At 40.6% G+C, this 21344-nt stretch overlaps 1 protein-coding gene across 1 annotated transcript in view; it reads right to left on the reverse strand.

Annotated features, from left to right (window-relative positions):
* Positions 1-10122, reverse strand: part of LOC124616792 (guanine nucleotide exchange factor subunit Rich) — a 292166-nt gene extending 282044 nt beyond the window's left edge. Inside the window, exon 1 of the mRNA XM_047145207.1 lies at positions 9913-10122. Within this exon, the coding sequence (XP_047001163.1) occupies positions 9913-10053 (141 nt within the window). The 5' untranslated portion in view covers positions 10054-10122. The remainder of the gene's footprint in view (positions 1-9912) is intronic.
* Between the last annotated feature and the right edge of the window lie 11222 nt (positions 10123-21344).

Genomic DNA, 21344 nt, shown 5'->3' on the forward strand with positions numbered 1-21344 from the left:
TGCAGTACCTAGCCCACACAGATGAAGTGGTGTTACACAAAACACTGCTGTGCTGGCCAATGCCTATCAACAACTGGAGAGAGGTACAATGGAACTTTGCCTGGTATTCAATGTCACAGAGACCAAATATATGGCAATGACCAACCAGCAAAACCTACCAAATCTTGGGATAGCTGACAAGGAGTTTGAAAAGGCGAGAGTACCTCGGATCACCTATCATAGAGGCAAATGACATCAGCAGCGAGGTGAAGTATAGAATAGCAGCAGGCAACAGATGCTATTTTGCAGCACTATCCATACTTTTAGGAGCTCATTTCTATTGCATAAACCTAAATCCTTATTTACAAAACCATCACTGCAAATGAGGAAAGGATCCTTAGCTATTGGGAGAGAAAGGTTCTACGTAAAATATATGGCCCAATATACGATCAAAAAGATTGGCACATCTGTACGAATGCAGAATACGAAGAACTTTTTGAAGAACCTGACATTGACACTACCATTAAAATAAGAAGACTGTGGTGGGCAGGACACATGGTCAGAAAGGAGGAAGACAGAACATGTAAGAAGATTTTTGATGGCAAGGCTGGAGGCAAATGACGGAAGGAACATCCCAAAGAGGTGGGTGGACGAAATTGAAGACGATATGAAGCTGGGTGTCAGAGGATGGGTGTCAGAGGATGGAGACAGAGAACCATGGACCGGACAGCATCGCAGGGTGTTGTAATGCAGGCCAAGGCTGTTCAAGGGCTGTAGAGCCGAGGAGTAAGTAGGTAAGTAAAATAAAACAAAAGTACAGATCTTAGCAAGGGCTTCAAGCTACATCTTTTTATCGTTTTCCAGCAACTGAAAATATATGAAAACTCTTCAATACAGTTCACTACCATCTTTATTTAATTGGACAGATAAAAAAACTACTCACCAAGTGACGGCAGAACACATACACAAAAGACTGTTGTGATTGGCAAGCTTTCGGTGCAGTGGCTCCTCCTTCAGGCAGAAGGTTAGGTTAGGTTAGTGTTGTTTAACGTCCCGTCGACAACGAGGTCATTAGAGACGGAGCGCCAGCTCGGGTTAGGGAAGGATGGGGAAGGAAATCGGCCGTGCCCTTTGAAAGGAACCATCCCGGCATTTGCCTGAAACGATTTAGGGAAATCACGGAAAACCTAAATCAGGATGGCTGGAGACGGGATTGAACCGTCGTCCTCCCGAATGCGAGTCCAGTGTGCTAACCACTGCGCCACCTCGCTCGGTCAGGCAGAAGGGTTGAAGGGGAAGGAAGAAGGGTGAAAGAAAAGGACTGGAGGTGTCTAGGAAAAGGGGTAGATTTTGGGAAAGTCACCCAGAACTGCAGGTCAGGGGAGACTTACCGTACAGGATGAGAAGAAAAGACTGATTGCTAGGGACTGCCACCATCTTTGAAGTGGAGATAATGTATTTCAGTTTATTAATGCTACTTCTATCTTACACTGCACAGTTCTTTCCACTTTGTCTCTCGTTCTTCACCTCTCTCATTTAGTTTAATCTAGACTTTCCACCTATCCATTGCCTGTCTGCTACTTTCCCTGTTTAGATATTTGTTACTTTTGTCATTGTCTTATTTGGTCATTACCTCTCTTTTTGTTAAATCTTCAATCACTTCTTTTTTATGTTCATGTAATGAATTACTGTCCTCCTCTGTTTCTGTCATGGTTCTTAGTATTTAGCTTTGATGTGTCAACTGATTCTACCTCCGAAACATTGGGTATTACATTTCCGTATTATTTTAAACTTCCACTGTATATCATTTGTGGATATGTCTCAGTAGCATTCAGTAGCTTTACACTTCCATAAAACCAGTCATTTCTTGCCCACCTCTCTCATCCACTGTTTACAGAACTCCACAAGTGAAATACCACTGCCAGGCCACTGAGTTTCTAGGTCTTCTATGAGTTACTTTGGCCGTTCACTCCTCTATGGTAGTTTTATTAAAATATAGTACAGAATGATAATGACTTAATTTTTCGCAATATATGCAATGTGACTTTTCTGGCTATCCTGGAAGCCTATTGCAGCAGTAACTACTGTAATCAACTGAAGATGCCAAACAGTTGATTCAAAGAAATATTGGGAGACTTAACACAATGTAGTCCAATGGAAAACCCAAGAAATGCATTTGCATTATACCTTTGTATGTAAAAGAGAAAGTATAGTGAACAGAAATAAAAATTAAAAAGAAGATCTAACACAGAAACATCATTACATAACAAGGGTCAATGGAGGCGTCTGATCTCACCCATCCACTTTGACCCATGATGTAAGGGTGTTGGGGTGTGTCACGTCATGAAGGCGAAGAGTTTAGTTTATGACTGTGTTGTGTTTGTAGATGTTGTCCTGTTGTGGTTAGTGGTGTCCTCTGGCGGTGTGTGTATGCTCCACGTATTATGTGGTCTATTGGGTTTATTTGGGTATAACTGCTTTGAAAAGTGCATTTATTGGTCATGACTGTTACAGAAGAACAGAAATTGGTTTTAGTGAGTTAATACTTAAGTTTCTGTTGTGTTTATGTTGTTGCAGTACTTTTGGCTGTTTGTCACATGGTAAGTCATTTAATTTAATTTTTGGCTTCTTTTATTAGGTATGGATATGACTTCTAAGTTGAACAGTGTGCGTCTGCGGGCTGAAATGGGGGACGACATGTTGTCCCTCATTAAGTTTCTGCAACTTTTTGGGCTTGTTGCGCAGATTGAGAAATGCGGCGTATGCAAGCAGAATATGCGGTTGGCCAGAGTTCCGGTGTCTAAGACCAGCGACTGTTACATGTAGCAGTGCCGAAGTGATAACCTTTGGCACTCCATAAGGCATGGTACCTGGTTCAAGAGGTCTAGGTTGGCCATGAGAGAGACAGTTTTGATGATGCCTTATTTTTGTTATAGATCCTCCCATATTTTTTGTGCACATGAGACTGGTGTGAGCGAGAGGACGGTGTTAGACTGGTTTTCGTTTTGTAAGGAAGTTTGTTCCGAATATATTAAGTACAGGGGTAAGTTGGGTGGGCCTGAGGTAGACAAGTTGCAGTTTGGGAAGAGGAAATATGGGAGGGGTAACTCTCCTGTTGGTTTATGGGTGTGGGGAGCCATTGTTTCTGGGGATGGGTATTCAGAGTGTGTTTTCAGGGTTTTGGAGGGGCATACAAACAGGGAATTTCTGGGGTTAATTGAGGAGTATATAGAGAAGGGGAGTACAGTAGTTTCTGATGCATTTATGTCTTTTAGGGGGTGGGACAGAGGGGTTATGATCATTTAGTTGTCAATCATAGTTTAGAGTTCAAGAATTACGAGACTGGGGCGTGCACTAATGCAATAGTGGGGTTTTGGGGGGCGGTTACGTCAGTCATTGGGAGGGGGAAGAGGTGCTCTTCTAACCTGCAATCTCACTTAGATGAGTATTCCTGGCAGAAAAGCATCCCTGGATATATATATAGGGAGAGGGTAAGGAGTCATTCCAATCCCGGGAGCGGAAAGACTTACCTTAGGGGGTAAAAGGACAGATATACACTCGCGCACACACACACACACATATCCATCCGCACATACACAGACACAAGCAGACATTTGTAAAGGCAAAGAGTTTGGGCAGAGATGTCAGTCGAGGCGGAAGTACAGAGGCAAAGATGTTGTTGAAAGACAGGTGAGGTATGAGCGGCGGCAAATTGAAATTAGAAATTAGCGGAGATTGAGGCATGGCGGATAACGAGAAGAGAGGATATACTGAAGGGCAAGTTCCCATCTCCGGAGTTCTGACAGGTTGGTGTTAGTGGGAAGTATTCTGATAACCCGGACGGTGTAACACTGTGCCAAGATGTGCTGGCCGTGCACCAAGGCATGTTTAGCCACAGGGTGATCCTCATTACCAACAAACACTGTCTGCCTGTGTCCATTCATGCGAATGGACAGTTTGTTGCTGGTCATTCCCACATAGAAAGCTTCACAGTGTAGGCAGGTCAGTTGGTAAATCACGTGGGTGCTTTCACACGTGGCTCTGCCTTTGATTGTGTACACCTCCCGGGTTACAGGACTGGAGTAGGTGGTGGTGTGAGGGTGCATGCAACAGGTTTTACACCGGGGGCAGTTACAAGGGTAGGAGCCAGAGGGTAGGGAAGGTGGTTTGGGGATTTCATAGGGATGAACTAAGAGGTTACGAAGGTTAGGTGGACGGCGGGAAGACACTCTTGGTGGAGTGGGGGGGATTGAAATGAGATCCATCCTTCATGAAATCCTCCCCACTCCACCAAGAGTGTCTTTCCGCCGTCCATCTAACCTTCGTTACCTCTTAGTTCATCCCTATGAAATCCCCAAACCACCTTCCCTACCCTCTGGCTCCTACCCTTGTAACCGCCCCCCGTGTAAAACCTGTTGCATGCACCCTCACACCACCACCTACTCCAGTCCTGTAACCCGGGAGGTGTACACAATCAAAGGCAGAGCCACGTGTGAAAGCACCCACGTGATTTACCAACTGACCTGCCTACACTGTGAAGCTTTCTATGTGGGAATGACCAGCAACAAACTGTCCATTCACATGAATGGACACAGGCAGACAGTGTTTGTTGGTAATGAAGATCACCCTATGGCTAAACATGCCTTGGTGCACGGCCAGCACATCTTGGCACAGTGTTACACCGTCCAGGTTATCAGAATACTTCCCACTAACACCAACCTGTCAGAACTCCGGAGATGGGAACTTGCCCTTCAGTATATCCTCTCTTCTCGTTATCCGCCATGCCTCAATCTCCGCTAATTTCTAATTTCAATTTGCCGCCGCTCATACCTCACCTGTCTTTCAACAACATATTTGCCTCTGTACTTCCGCCTCGACTGACATCTCTAAACTCTTTGCCTTTACAAATGTCTGCTTGTGTCTGTGTATGTGCGGATGGATGTGTGTGTGTGCGTGTGTGTGTGTGGGCGCGCGCACGAGCGAGTGTATACCTGTCCTTTTTTCCCCCCTAAGGTAAGTCTTTCCGCTCCCGGGATTGGAATGACTCCTTACCCTCTCCCTTAAAACCCACATCCTTTCGTCTTTCCCTCTCCTTCCCTCTTTCCTGACGAAGCAACTGTTGGTATATATATATATATATATACACCAAATGAAAGTGCTGGCAGGTCGACAGACACACACATACACACAAAATTCAAGCTTTCGCAACAAACTGTTGCCTCATCAGGAAAGAGGGAAGGAGAGGGAAAGACGAAAGGATGTGGGTTTTAAGGGAGAGGGTAAGGAGTCATTCCAATCCCGGGAGCGGAAAGACTTACCTTAGGGGTGAAAAAAGGACGGGTATACACTCGCACACACACACATATCCATCCACACATATACAGACACAAGCAGACATATTTAAAGACAAAGAGTTTGGGCAGAGATGTCAGTCGAGGCAGAAGTGCAGAGGCAAAGATGTTGTTGAATGACAGGTGAGGTACGAGTGGCGGCAACTTGAAATTAGCGGAGATTGAGGCCTGGTGGATAACGGGAAGTGAAGTTGCCGCCACTCGTACCTCACCTGTCATTCAACAACATCTTTGCCTCTGCACTTCTGCCTCGACTGACATCTCTGCCCAAACTCTTTGTCTTTAAATACGTCTGCTTGTGTCTGTACATGTGTGGATGGATACGTGTGTGTGTGCGCGCGCGCGAGTGTATACCCGTCCTTTTTTCCTTTTTTCCCCCCTAAGGTAAGTCTTTCCGCTCCCGGGATTGGAATGACTCCTTACCCTCTCCCTTAAAACCCACATCCTTTCGTCTTTCCCTCTCCTTCCCTCTTTCCTGATGAGGCAACAGTTTGTTGCGAAAGCTTGAATTTTGTGTGTATGTTTGTGTGTCTGTCGACCTGCCAGCACTTTCATTTGGTAAGTCAAATCATCTTTGTTTTTAGATATATTTTTCCTACGTGGAATGTTTCCCTTTATTATAACTATATATATATATATATATATATATATATATATATATATATATATATATATATATATATATGGCTTAGTAAAATTTATAGGCCAAGGGTGGTTAGTTAAGGTTGTTTTGTAAGGGTGGGGGCCTGCGGCTCGGGCGGGGGGAGGGGTCATTGTTGGTAATGTTTATGGATGTAGGTGGGTGCGGGGGAGGCGGTGGTTGTTTTTTGACTATGTTGAGGAGGATCTGGTTTGTTGCAGTTGTTTTTGAGTTGTAGTGTGTGATCGAGTTTCATTCATTTTTGGATTTTTATTTGTTGGTGGATTTTTGTTTTTTTTGGGGGGGTGGTGTGAAGGTACGGGGGGGGGGGGGGGGTGCTGCTGGTAGGTTGTGGGTGGGTTGTGAGTTTGTTTTGGTTGTGTTTTTTAGGCTGTGGCTGTGTGTCATTAGGGTGGCTGACCTAGTGTGTAGCGCCAGAGCTTTTTTGTCGTAAGTGGTCTTTTTTGGGTCTATTGTTCTTGTGTTATGATATTTGGTGGGGTTTTTATGTGGTGTTGGGTCGATGCTATTTACTGTTTTGGTATCATCACTTGGGGTTGATTTATGTATCTTAGGGGAAGTTCTTGATTTCAGTTTTTTTGCTGTCGTCAGTTGCATTTAAGCTATATAGGTGATGGGAAGTGTCCAATTCAATTTTGTCACCCTAGCTGTGTGTTTAGGTATTGTGAGCTGCTGTTGCCCTATATAGATGGGTCAAGGAAAGTGTCCGATTCCAATGTGTCGTCGTAGCTTTGCGTGTTTTGGTATCTTGAGCTGCTGCTGACCTACATGGATCAAGTGAAGTGTCCGGTTCCAATTTTTGTTTAGGTGTTGGTTTTGTGGTATCGATAGTCACGGTGTTCTTGTAATTTTTGGAGTTGTAGGTTTTTCTATTGTGGTATCGACAATTATGGTTGAGCTATGTACATGAAGGGTGTGACCGATTCCTGTAGATATTGTGAGTGTAGTCGAATTTGGGAATTTTGTGTTTTGTGTGGTTCAGGTTCATGGTGTCTATCTCTGTGTGTTTATATTTAGTTTGTCCCCACCTAAAAACCCCCAATTTCCTGTGTTGGTCCTGTTAGTTAGATTATATTTTTGGAGGAAGATGTGTTTGTTTTCTTTAATGTATTTTCGTGTTTGTTGTAGTGTTTACATAACGACACCATAGGCGTTATATGGAAGACGTTGTGAATGGTTATTGCTGCTATATTGGTGATGTCACTGGTCAAAGTTGACGGGTGGAATCGGATGTTTCTGTAATTCTCATAACAAAATACATGTTTATTGCAGGGGGGGGGGGGGGAGGAGGGGGCAGAGGGGAGGGGGTAGAAGGGGGGAGGGAGGGAGAGAGGGAGAGAGGGAGAGAGGGAGAGAGTGAGAGAGCGAGAGAGAGAGAGAGAGAGAGAGAGAGAGAGAGAGAGAACTCAAAAAGCAAATGTAATTAAATATTATTAAAGTGTAAAGCACATGATACACAAAAAAAGTTCCAGATGAAGAATTTACAACTGAACACCGACAAATCTCGTTTTGTGTCTATATTATTTTTTGGAATGTAAGTTGTGGTGACAGTCTGCAATGTACCATAGCCTGAGGTCAAGGTCAGTTTGAAGGGTAACACTTTGGCCACGAGGAGGCAAAGTGGTATTGAAAGTGTCAGTTAAATCCAAAATTATAACTCAGTAAAAGAACTTGGTACTGGGAAAATATTGTACACACGGAGTGTGACTGACCCAAGCACCAATACAACAAAGTCACAGATGTATGCTGCTGTTAAGGGCACAGCTGGTGCTCTGTTACATTATACATATACTCTCTAAGACTATGAACCCAGCTGTAGATCTAGACAGATATCCGAAGCTGTGACAAGAACTGGTAGATTCTACATGATTCTTCTCCATGGGAACTGCAGAAATGGTATCCAATTAGTTTAGAGAGACCAGCTGATAAGACAGTTTTCATGTAAAACAATAACAAGCAAATCAAGTTTAAGCGATTATGCAAAGGTGAGGCAAAACTTTCTCATCTTCATTTCTTTTTAAAATGTAAATCCATACAACTGCAACCAGTCCTGTGACTAGTTACAGTTTTATGTATTTATGTTAAATAAACAGTCATTGGTTCTAAAACATCTGTAATGGATGAGCTTAATCTTTTTAAAATGCTTATGGCCTGTTGACAGTTACAGTAACTCCTAAGACATATGAGTCACAGGTTATCCTCAGCTACAACTTTATATTGTAATGAAAGAAGGAAGATCAAAGTTTAATGTATAATCATTCTCAAGGTAATAGGATATTGAATAATGTGACAGTACAGTTGGACAAAGCTGTGGCAGGAAAGCACTCTTATCCTAGACAGTATCCACATACAATGATAAAGCAATGAGACCTACACAGCTCTTGATTAAGGGTCAAGAATTTGTAACATAACAGAATTTTCCACAGTCACAATCAAAATCTATTTCACTATTCCCCTAAAAAGTTAATGCACATTTTAAATAAGCATGTAAACTAACAACAGCATCATGGTATATGAATACCAGTTATCTGGGAACATTATAAAAAGTGGCAGTATTTACTGCTTCAAATGTCACATCTTGGAGGACAATTTTAACATATCAGTACATCTTCAAATGCAGATTTGAAAACATTTATTCGAATACTATTGCTGTATATGCAATACTTTGTATCTCGCCATTTCACAATTTTTTTTAAAAAAAGAAGAAAAAACGCCCTTTCAAAATAATAAATGAGATAAGATAAACTGCATTTAATCACAAAATTAAGCAGAGTGCTCACTAATTTCTGTCACAGCTAACATGCTCGTTCATTCGTTATGAAAATCCCAACATGAAGAAGAGATTCCAATATAAGAAATTAGTTCAGTTAACACATCAAAATGCATAAAGTGGGGCTGGCTTAACCCACCGATACCATTCCATACTATAATGACGTCATGTGTGTGCAAAAAGATGTGTGTAATTTTTTGTGTCTATTAGTTCAGGGAGCAGTGATAGAAATGGCCTGTAGTGTAGCCTGAGATTTATGTTGGGTTGCTATGTGACAGTCTGGTTCTGGTTTAGAAAAGTGATATCAAACCCTTCAGTTATTATAAAAGCTGCCGTTTTAGGCAACTCTTTTACAGTACACTATAAACTAGTTACAACTATGGCTAACCTAAACAGTTTTTTAACTATGGGAATTACTTTTACATTAGGACTACTTCGTGAAGGCCGCTGCTTTTCTCACAGCCACAGATTTTATCGGCCTGTTACTCTATACCATGCATTTATATGATTTAACTGACTTCAGTGAATATCAACATCTATATAAATAAAGGTAGGAAATCTTAAAACTTGTTTAATGTAAAAACCCTTTAGTCTGATGAACTGATATTGTTGTGATTTACAGTTTATCTTAATTTTATTGTTAACAACAAATAGCATTATGAAGTAGGGTCCAAATATAACCCGCGAGTGTGTTTTCCACAAATGTATTGTAAAGGGATTCTGCAAAATGTTTAGTTTGTTTAATAATGACTTTATTCAATATTCTTGATGTTGGCCTACATTTATCACATAACAAAAACTAATACAAACGTCCAATGTCAAACGACATGACGACTACATTACGTATACAAATCAACTGTTCAGCAGGAGCATAGCTCCAAGTCGTATTTAAATTAAGGGATTTGCTGTACCTAATCTACCGTTTCCGATTACGTAAATCTATGGATTGTTTTTAATAAAAGGTGTACGACGTTATCTTTGGGAAAATGAGAGGTCAAAATGTGTCCGATTTCATTGGCTGGAAACCTCTCACTCCATCTACTATAATACATGATTATTCTATATTCTTTCTTTATAGATGCCCCAGTATACGTTTTTGCTTCATCGTACACTAATCTTAACCATTTATGACTTTAATTGGCTGAACTAACCTTACAAAACCAGACGGATAAACTGTCATCTGTCAATATAGCGAACAATATTTTGTCTCTGTTACAAACAACCTGACGAATCCGACAGGGCCCACAACGAGGTACGTTTAATATTCTTGGCCAGCCTATTGGAAAATACATTTTAATACGAATATAAACAGTTCAAGCACTCGTTTAATCACACAAAATACAGCTGACAGCCATTTTAAGCTACTGCCACACACACGTGTATTTACAAGCTCGACATTGGTTCCCATAAGGCTGACCAAGCCAATCACTTCAGTTGCTCCCTCTGGCGGCATTTATATAAATGTGCAAGGGTATTTCGTACAGAACTTCGCACAACAATAATTTTCATTGCGCATTGCGCACCCTCGGGATATGTAAAACGACAGACTTTTGACTAGTCATCCGCTTTTGCATTATTTGCAGTGATTATTTGAAAATCGTATATGTTCATTATTACGCAAGATGACATTTTCATTCAATCCACCACTGCAATACGTGACTGTTCAAGTATCACTTTATTTTGCTTCTTTCCTATTTTCCATCGAGTGGCAGCAACGACGTTGCTTAGTCTGCTATCACGTAAGGCGAATGTTCTATGTTACATTGATGGTTAACATTATTAGCTGGAAAAGAAAACAAGTATTTGCTCGTTTCGTAAGTTAACAGTTCACTATTAAGCGGTAGTCTCTAAGCAAGTACGTGGTTTATATTTCTATATGAAGCTAGTGTTCTATACAATTGAACTTGAAAAGAAATTTCAACTGATGAATTTAAATTTTTCTCTTGAACGTACTCGTCAAATGTATAATTATCTCTTTGTCTTTCTCATGCATGCTCCATGACAAACATAATATGTCTCTCTATGTCAAGCTTCGTTATCCACGAGAGAAGGGAAATTGGTGAAGCATAGCGGAATGCTTGGTACTGATTACTGCAACTACTACTACTACTACTGCAACTGCTACAATAAACACAATAAAGAACCTTTGTTCTTTGAGGGATAACCGTCATCTCTCTTGCTGCAAAGAAACTCATCAACAAATTCACAAGTGGCATATCGTGTTATATAAATAGCGTACTTATAGGTAGTGATATCGTATTTCATTATTTAATCGCAACATGAAAACTTGTTTTTAAATATGACCCCCTTTTTATACCAGAGAGAACGGATGCGAGTGACCACTCGCAGAATAATTCCCTAATGTTCACTACTATTCGGTGATGAAGTAAGCAAAATGGCGTAGGGGTAAGAAATGTGAGTGTCTGAACTACTGCGCTAATGCAAATCTCATGGTGGTTGTGTACTAGTCAGTAACGTGCAGTCCCAACTTTCCAATTAGGCGTGTTGTCGGTAGGCGGATCTCGCTGACTATTCACTGCGATTGAGGGGAATATTGCAAAGTAGGACACTTAACTATAAATGAGTAGGACCTGAAAGAGGCTCCCTTTCGTAGCGAATGGAAACAGTTACGGTAGTCTTAAGACTTAATTCGCGCTCTTGTATAAGACAGTTCGCGATATACCAGTATGCAGTGCCAAGTGCGAAGCACTTGAATATTCTGTTGGAGTAAGAGTAATGGAGGTAATGGTAGTTCAAATGGTTCAAATGGCTCTGAGGTCACCAGTCCCCTAGAACTTAGAACTATTTAAACCTAACTAATCTAAGGACATCACACACATCCATGCCTGAGGCAGGATTCGAACCTGCGACCGTAGCGGTCGCGCGGTGCCAAGCTGAAGCGCATAGAACCGCTCGGCCACACCGGCCGGCGGTAATGATAGCAGAATATGAGTAACGTAACGTAAAAGCTTACAAACTACCAGTATTGGGACAATGTATATTTAAGTCACACTGCATTTTTGCCACATGTGTCCAAGATGGCGACGACATCATCATCCAATAGGAGGATGCTAAGTTCGCCCAACCTGGATATGATATGACGTCATTATGACGTATATACGCTTTAGTCGATTAACACACCTATCGACTTTTACGAACGTTCGAGATTCTAAACTGTCGTCAGCTAGTGGCTTATTTTGACACGTGCGATTCTGAAAGCAGCTCAGTGTGGTAGCGTATATGTATTTCGCCAAAATAAAAGAGCTGGATATTAATAGAAATACTCCTGACCGTGGCCTTGAAAACACCACGTAAAAAAGTGAAGTCTTCTTATGTCCCAACACAGATTACCAGTGGTTACAGGTGTTGGAGCAGCACCTTTTTTAGGATAGGTAAGACAGAAAGATGTCAAGTTCTACGAGAGGTCAGGATTGAAACAAATCTTCAGTTTAGGAAAGAAATTAAACAGCACAATTCTAGCACATGTGATCACCAATCACAGCTATCAATTATAAATTTTCACCAATCACCAGAAATTTTATCTCCACCAAGTTGTATCTCAGTCCTAGGTAATTGCATTGATGAATTAAAGTCACCCAACCCAGTTGACATAATCTGCCTCTCTGAACACCATGTGACCACTGGTATAGGAACTAGGCCTAAGCACAATGAGAAACTCAGACAGGAGAGTACTGCAAATGTTAGAATAAGGAAAGGTTCTCATAAAAGTATAATTAAAAAGTAATGTAAGTATATTTCATCAAAATATTGGGAGTTTAAAGAATAAAGTAGATGAGCTTCTGGTTTGTTTAGAAGATTTAGAAGCTGAGAATGAAATAGATATACTATGCCTGTCTGAGCATCACATTGTTACTGATATGGATAAGGTAAATGTAAGTGGATATAAGCTCTCTGCACATGTAATGAGAGAAAATATGGAGAAAGGAGGAGTTGCCATATATGTCAAAAGTTATCATTGTGCAAAAAGTATAGAAACAAAAAAGTTTTGTGTAGAGAAACATATAGAAGCATGTGCCTGTGAGCTTAAATTAAATAAAGGCACATTTATAATTGTAACTGTATATAGGTCCCCATCAGGAAATTTTCATCTATTTCTGAAAAATTTGCACTCCTTGTTGTGCTATCTGTCAGACAGGGGGAAGCAAATTATTATTTGTGGGGACTTCAATGTAGATTCTCTGAAAGAGGGTAATAGGAAAAATGACCTTGAAGTATTACTCGGTTCTTTCAATTTGACACCCGTTATTGATTTTCCTACTCGGGTGGTAAAGGATAGCAGCTCACTGATAGATAACTTCTTTATAGACCAAGATAAGTTTAACCAGATAAATGCTCAGCCTGTTGAGAATGGTCTTTCTGATCATGGTGCACAGCTAGTTACAATATATGACATAGCTCCATTCAGCAATACTAAACAGTCCTCCAAAGTAGCACGTTCAGTCAACGATTTAACAATTGCAAATTTCAGGGAAAGCCTACAGCAGTTAGACTGGGATGAGGTGTACCGTGAACCTGATGCCAATTTAAAATATAATTTATTTCATGACATTTTTGTAAATGCATTTGAAAACTGCTTCCCCAAGAAAATATTTAAATATACTCGTAAGAAACCTTGTAACAAACCATGGCTTACTAAGGGTATAAAAATATCTTGTAACCGGAAAAGGGAAATGTATCTGACAGCAAGAAAGAGTAGTGACCCAGAAACTATCAAAAATTATAAAAACTGCTGTGTTATATTAAGAAAAGTTATTAAAAAATCCAGGAGTATGTGTATCATGTCTGAAATCAGCAACTCTGATAATAAAATTAAAACAATTTGGAATATTATTAAAAGAGAAACAGGTCAACCAAGAGCAGAGGAAGACAGTATTACCATCAAATTGAATGAAAACTTTACGAACAAAAAGTCAGAAGTTGAAAATATTTTTAATAATCATTTTCAAAATGTTGTGGATATAGTAGGATCCAGGTGTTCATTAGAAGATGCTAGGCTGTTAATGGAAGAGGCCATACCTATGCAATTTGATACAATTGAAATCTCACCCACTTCTCCCTCTGAAATTAGGAAAATAATAAACTTGCTTAAAAGCAAAAACTCACATGGAACTGATGGCATTTCCAGCAAAATACTAAAAGCTTGTTCTCAACAGATAAGTAAGATTCTCAGCCACCTGTGTAATAGCTCTCTGGAACAGGGCATTTTCCCTGATAGACTGAAATATGCTATTGTTATACCTTTGCATAAAAAGGGGGATAGATCTGATGTCAACAATTAACCGTCCAATCTCCCTTCTAACAGCTTTATCCAAAATTTTTGAGAAAGTAATGTATTCAAGAGTAGCTTCACATATCTGTAAAAATGAAGTACTAACAAAATGTCAGTTTGGTTTCCAGAAAGGTTTTTCAACAGAAAATGCCATATATGCTTTCACCAGTCAAATTTTGAATGATCTGAATAACCGAACACCACCCATTGGGATTTTTTGTGATCTCTCAAAGGCTTTTGATTATGTAAATCATGAAATTCTGCTAGACAAGCTCAAGTATTGTGGCATGAGTGGGACAGTGCACTAATGGTTTAATTCATACCTAACTGGAAGAGTGCAGAAAGTTGAAATAAGTAGTTCTTGTAACATGCAAAGATCAGCACATTCCTCAAACTGGGGAACTATCAAGAATGGGGTTCCACAAGGGTCAGTCTTGGGTCCTTTGTTGTTCTTATTATATATTAATGACTTGCCATTCTATATTCATGAAGAGGCAAAGTTAGTTCTCTTTGCTGATGATACAAGTATAGTAATCACACCTGACAAACAAGAATTAACTGATGAAATTGTCAATACTGTCTTTCAGAAAATTACTAAGTGGTTCCTTGTAAATGGACTCTCACTGAATTTTGATAAGACACAGTACATACAGTTCCGTACAGGGAATGGCATGACGCCATTAATAAATATAGACCTTAATCAGAAGCATATAGCTAAGGTAGAATATTCCAAATTTTTAGGTGTGTCCATTGATGAGAGATTAAATTGGAAGAAACACATTGATGATCTGCTGAAACGTTTGAGTTCAGCTACCTATGCAATAAGGGTCATTGCAAATTTTGGTGATAAACATCTTAGTAAATTAGCTTACTACGCCTATTTTCACTCATTGCTTTCATATGGCATCATATTTTGGGGGAATTCATCACTGAGGAATAAAGTATTTATTGCACAAAAGCGTGTAATCAGAATAATAGCTGGAGTCCACCCAAGATCATCCTGCAGACATTTATTTAAGGATCTAGGGATATTCACAGTAGCTTCTCAGTATATATACTCTCTTATGAAATTTGATATTAACAACCAAACCCAATTCAAAAGTAATAGCAGTGTGCATAACTACAATACTAGGAGAAAGGATGATCTTCACTATTCAAGATTAAATCTAACTTTGGCACAGAAAGGGGTGAATTATACTGGCACTAAAGTCTTTGGTCACTTACCAAATAGTATCAAAAGTCTGACAGATAACCAACAAGTATTTAAGAAGAAATTAAAAGAATTTCTGAATGACAACTCCTTCTACTCCATAGAGGAATTTTTAGATATAAATTAAGAAAAAAAAATATTTAAAAAATAGAAAATAAATAAAAATAAAGAAAAACAAAAAACACAAAAAAATGAAGTTGTTATATTAACTTAAGTATGTTGTTAAATTGACCTAATTATGTCATGTATTAGAAAATTTGACTCGTTCCACATCATTACGAAATATCGTATTCATGATCCATGGAACTAGTATTAATCTAATCTAATCTAATCTAATCTAATCTAGATTGTGTGATTGTTGTATTGAATGCTTGCGCCGAAAATAATATTTATTTATTATCAACATTTTAGTATGGTTTCATACAATTGGTCTTGTCAATACATATTAGATTGTAGCAGCATACTCTTGCTGACTTTTTTTTCTTAATTTATATAGCTGAAAGAGAACTCCTGCAAGTTTTTTAGCTAAGTAATTTATATGTCCATTCCAAGATAGTCTTTTATCAACCATAATTCCAAGTAATTTTACACTCGGACCGCAGAGACAGGTACCTTAGTGTCCAGTAATGACTGATGTGTAGAATGATTGAATTTCGAACTTAAAAAGAAAAATATGAGGCATTGTTGAAGAAAAATCGTTGACCGGAGATGAAATACGAGGGGAAGTGGATTTCTCCATGTAATCTTAACCAAAGGTTAGTGTCTAGTACTGATTGACGTATGAAGTGATTGAATGCAGTGTCAAAGCATTCCATGGTGGTAAGCTATTCTCTCATTAGTCTCTCGAATGCTGAACACATAATTAGAGACGAGCAAACGAAAAACAGCGCACAGGACACAAACACAGTACAATACACGATTTAAACGCAAGGAACGCAAAACACATTTAAACGAATGGCGCAGGGCACAGCGCTACCTTGTCACAATCTCTCGAAGGTTCACAAAAGTCGAATAGTCGATATACGGTTTCTATCGTTTTCGATGTGGCGTGTATACGTCATAATGACGTCACATCGTATCCAAGTCCGGTGAACTTAACATCCTCCCATCCAATATGGCGACCAAGACGCTATCAAAGATGGAGGCCATGACATCGTTCAGCGTAGAGGCAAGTTTGAATTTTGGCGGGAAAGTACCCACGCCTCCTCCCCAGAAAAATGGCGCAAGGTTCAAATTATAACAGGATAATGCACCACATCTCTATTATTTCTACTTAGCAAAGAAAATTGCGGGAAAATATTTCACTTGGGCTTCCTCCACTAACCTAAGTCACCTGACCACCACTTCCTCCAACGAACTGGCGCCAAGTTTCAATTCCAACAGGATAATGCACCAGTCCCCTGTTATCTCTACCAAAAGAAGAAAACCCACAGAGGATATGCCACTTGGGCTACCTCCACTAACCTAAGTCAACTGAACGGCAATTCCTCCGACGAACTGGCCCCAAGTTTCAATTTTGGTGGGAAGATACGTCACATGGGGTTTCGCTACTAGCACGAAAGAAAGGACACTTGTACTAATCTCAGTCGACTCCTCCACCTAAGGAGTCATTGAGAAAAAGGACTTTTCTTTATTATTTAACCAATTTCAAGCAGGTGTGTTCAGCACTGGGTCTGGACTCCAACTGGCTTAGTTCAGATTGCCACCAGCAGAGGGCGCTCTCAAGTCGTCAGGTGATGACGCAAGTACCGTTATCCAAGATGGCGCTACCAAGTGTGTCCACCAAGAGGTCCAGAGCCCAACTGGCTTAGTTCATATCTTCACTACCAGAGGGTGCTACCGTGACTTCGGGTCATGACACAAGTACCGTTATTCAAGATTGCTGCTTACATTTTCTTCACCATGTGCTCCAGGACACACAACCACTGCAGAGTCCCATTACGTAACCCCAGATTGTCTGTTCTATCTCTCTTGCGTCTGCGGCATATGAGTATGCGACCACTGACGTCACAACCTCCAGCCTGCACGGTCGTATCCGCGCCAAGATAGTCTTCTGCAAATACCCTAACAAATGTAACTCAACACATGTGACACCCACATCTTGCATCTAACATATCAATTACCTAAATACTTGATTCCAACTCACTTTTAATTATATTTCATAAATCAATGTACTATTTGTATATTCAATTATCAAACGAGAATTTTCACATTTTCCCAACAGTAGCACAGCGCTCATTCATTCATGATGTAGCACCAACCCACCCATAGAAGGCTGCACTCCTATTGGCTACTGAATTAGTCATGTGATTCTACATCATAGAAGCCCAGATGGTGATCTGTACGGGGAAAATTGCGCGAAAATGACTCAGGCTGTGCTGGGCTGCTGGGGGGGAGAAAGAAAGGAGTGCACTCTATTTATTATTGAACATTTTATTTATCACACTCATACAAAAGCCATCTTTCGTGCCATCTTACACAGTCCACAGACCTGTAAACTACTTCTAAATAACACTTTTCAGACACGCAAACAACTCCTGATTTTCCCAAATAATTTTAATACACACATGCAGACTCCTCCTAACTAATACAGCACAGAGATATGTAGACATGCTCAGCACTCGTAAACTGTGCAAATAATGCATAGCATAGCCTACAGGCCCGCTCCCACAATAATGCAATCAATGCGCTCAAGCACACTCCACCAGCCCCTGTCCATTAGAGCGCACAGACAACCCAACAAAGGGGCACGGCCATCAGCTGTCAAACCACTCACAAGCCCCCTCTCGGGTCCCGCAAGCATGAGGCACCACCATCCCTTTTCATACTTGACACCAGAGAAATTCCTGTCGCAATACGTGTTCACCTAGACACATGTCCTGGCGCGACCGGCCAGGGCCGCACGTGCTGTCACAGTCACGAGCCGCCTCCGAACGCAGGTGAAAGTTGCCTGCCCATATTTTCATGTATACACTCACGCTTATACTGACGTCATGGAATTCTAAAATGCGCTCATACTAGACAGAATAGCACAGGGCGCATTGCTCCTAGTGCGACATGAGACACCCGTTTAACCATACTTAACCACCCAGTGTGGCTCTCTTCTCAAGTTTCCACTTGATCACGAAAGCCGCCCAACACATACTAAGTATTAGTTCACTATTCGGTCGTCTAGAGGACTGCAAAGTTAACTCGCATACATTCCTACACTCCAACAGACCTATGCATTCGGACAGGTGCTGCCGTTAACGGGAAACATGAATCATTACCACCACAGGCCACGCATACATGGAATCATTGTAGAAAACCGCTCACATATATCTTTTATCATTATACTTATAAATAAATGTTACCATCGCCCTCTCAATTGAATTGCATTCAACAATGACCGAAGTTTCAGAAATACACCCTGATGTTGGGAGTGGGTCTGGAAATGGAAATATCTGTACCTTCCTTATGACTGAAAATACTCTTCCCTTTGCTATCACAGTACTCCAAGTCAAATCCATACCCTCCTTAAGACTGTACATAGTCATTTCCTTACCACAAACACATATTTTATAAAACCTGATGCTCAAATGCGAACATATGACGCATCCCTTACTACTAAGTATAATACTCCATCAATAACTGATTGCCTACGATACCAAACAATACTGAACCAAAATCAACGATCAGTGTGCATGTCTGTTAGGTTTTTCTTGTGAGTCCCACCATTGTGTCTTAAAAAGAGAGACGTAATCCGCTAGATGTTAAAGAAAAAATCGATCGCACCAACTACTGCATGTTACTGTCACAAGCAGTCTTGGTTCTACAGGTGCACACGAGTATCCACGTTAAAAGCTATGTCCGCTTTTACAAATCGAGGTACGACATGACCTCTGAATGAGATGGTTTTTTTCCGGACAAATACCGTCACAGTGATCTTAGGTATGCATATTATCTGTCCACGATGCAACCTCGTAATAAAATCACTGAATTTGAAAGTCGTTCGGCTATGGAACGTGATATGTAAGCGGTATTTGCGACTCCCTCAAACGCCCCAACTAGATAATTCTGTAGCATTTGTAGCTCATTCTCAGATCTCAATACCATATCAGAGCTTCAGCTATATATCGACTGATTGAGAACGAGCACAAACAGTAGCAGTAGTAGAAGATGTGCTGATTGAGGTCGTAAGAAGAAAAATGTACACTAGCTTCTCAGATCTCTAGTGTTACGCTATCCGCTAGAAATGATGTCAATAATTTCGAATAAAGTCTCTCTATTCAATCACATACCTGCATCTGATGACACTCACAAGTGAATCATATTTCTCACACTCCAATATCTGGAAACGAGTCACGTTCCTCGAACCTAGCTGCTACAGTAAAATTCCAACTTGATTTCAGCCAGCCTCTACGCATCTTGCTCCTGATCCCATTTTTACAGCTTCACTCACGTGATCGTTCCATTTTAAATCGGAACAGAGCAGAAGACGGAGAAAACCATACCCATCACCTTCTGCAACCCCAGCAGAAGTAGGAGAAAACCATAACCATCACCTTCTGCAACCCATGTAGAACAACCTGAGTTAGTGCAACAGGACTGTGTCTGACCATTCGACGGAAATGAGCTCAATGTGCTATGTCCCCATACTATATACAAGTACTACAGATTCGCATCCATTCAAATCAATCAGCCCAACATGCTATCAGCCTTATTCTCCACCTTCCCCTCCCCCCACTCCTCAAACAGAGAAACATTACGAACTATAGAACTTCCATTAACTTCGTCCCATATATAAATCACCTATAATAGACACCGATGCTGACGCAATTACGCAAAGCTACGGTGGCGCTCCAGAGTGGAGAAACAGACTTCGTAATGCTCCCCCAGAATACTGCAGCATGCAACCATCCACGCATTCCTAACCATTACCAAGTCCATCACCTGAAACTGCTAATGCTACTGCCGCCTATTAAATATACAGGCACCACAGATGCCACTTTAAAGTTTGATAACCTATACTCTAGGCGAATGATCGTATGAGATGCTCCTTCTGGTCCTGTTTATTTCTTTCAAGCACTGTTTTCTAACATGCTTTTGTACAAAGTCAAACATTTCCTTTTTTCTGCCACGACTTCAAGACCTGGGCCAGATTCTAAACTGACAACAAGAAGTTCTGATCGATGGCCTCTCACAGGACACTAGACGTTGCACAGTGTAAATCATATTCTTACGGCTGATAGCATAACACTGGATCATTTTAAATAAAAGACAGTTACAGTGTACAATCGAGACTTCAGCGTCATAACTAAGTTGGCGATATGAACCTGTGAGGCGTTGCAATCCCCTGTACACATCTGCCTGACAGATGTGCTGTTTACAGAGTTAGTGATGGAATGACTTGTAATTTTCACATGTCAGACGCTGCTGCATGCGTTTCTTTGTTTCCGTGTAGGATTTATCCCCCACTACCAACGATCATTTTATATAGGTCTGATGTAGGCATTGTATAATTTCTGAACGGTGTTCGGATGTGAACAGTGGACACTACACATCTCCAGAAAGCTATATTGTGCTTGTTTCACGCAGAGCAAGTGTTTTATGGTTCGGTAACCTAGTTTATCGTAGAGAAACCGGGAAGAAGGATGTCTGTCATTAACAACGCTACACTCAATTAGTCTGATAGGTCGGTAGCGCAGGTGAGCTAACATTATAGGCCCGTTTTAAGTGCAGAACATTGTAGCCTTAGCAGTGCATGTGTTTGTGTTCTCTCTTACCAATATCTTCCAGGTACCGATCCTAGACTCTAGAACAGTACTTTAGAGTTGATAACTTGGTTGATGTAGGTAAAAATGCGTCGAACTCCATCTGTCTGGAGTTCTATCGCCTATAAAAAATGATTCCTATCTTCTTCTTAACTGTCTGAAATTACACGATGGCAATTTGAAATCTCTTACTATACATCAATAAGGAGTGCTAAGCTCCTCGATGTGGTCGCATCTCGAGAAATCTCGTGCACTTGGATGGTTTAGTACTCGGAAAGCTCAATTCATTCACAAAACGTGGAGTGTAGCGGTCTTCTTCTGGTCGGTTGC

This window comes from Schistocerca americana, chromosome 5 (genome assembly GCF_021461395.2).
Source record: "Schistocerca americana isolate TAMUIC-IGC-003095 chromosome 5, iqSchAmer2.1, whole genome shotgun sequence".
Classification (NCBI taxonomy): Eukaryota; Metazoa; Arthropoda; class Insecta; order Orthoptera; family Acrididae; genus Schistocerca; species Schistocerca americana.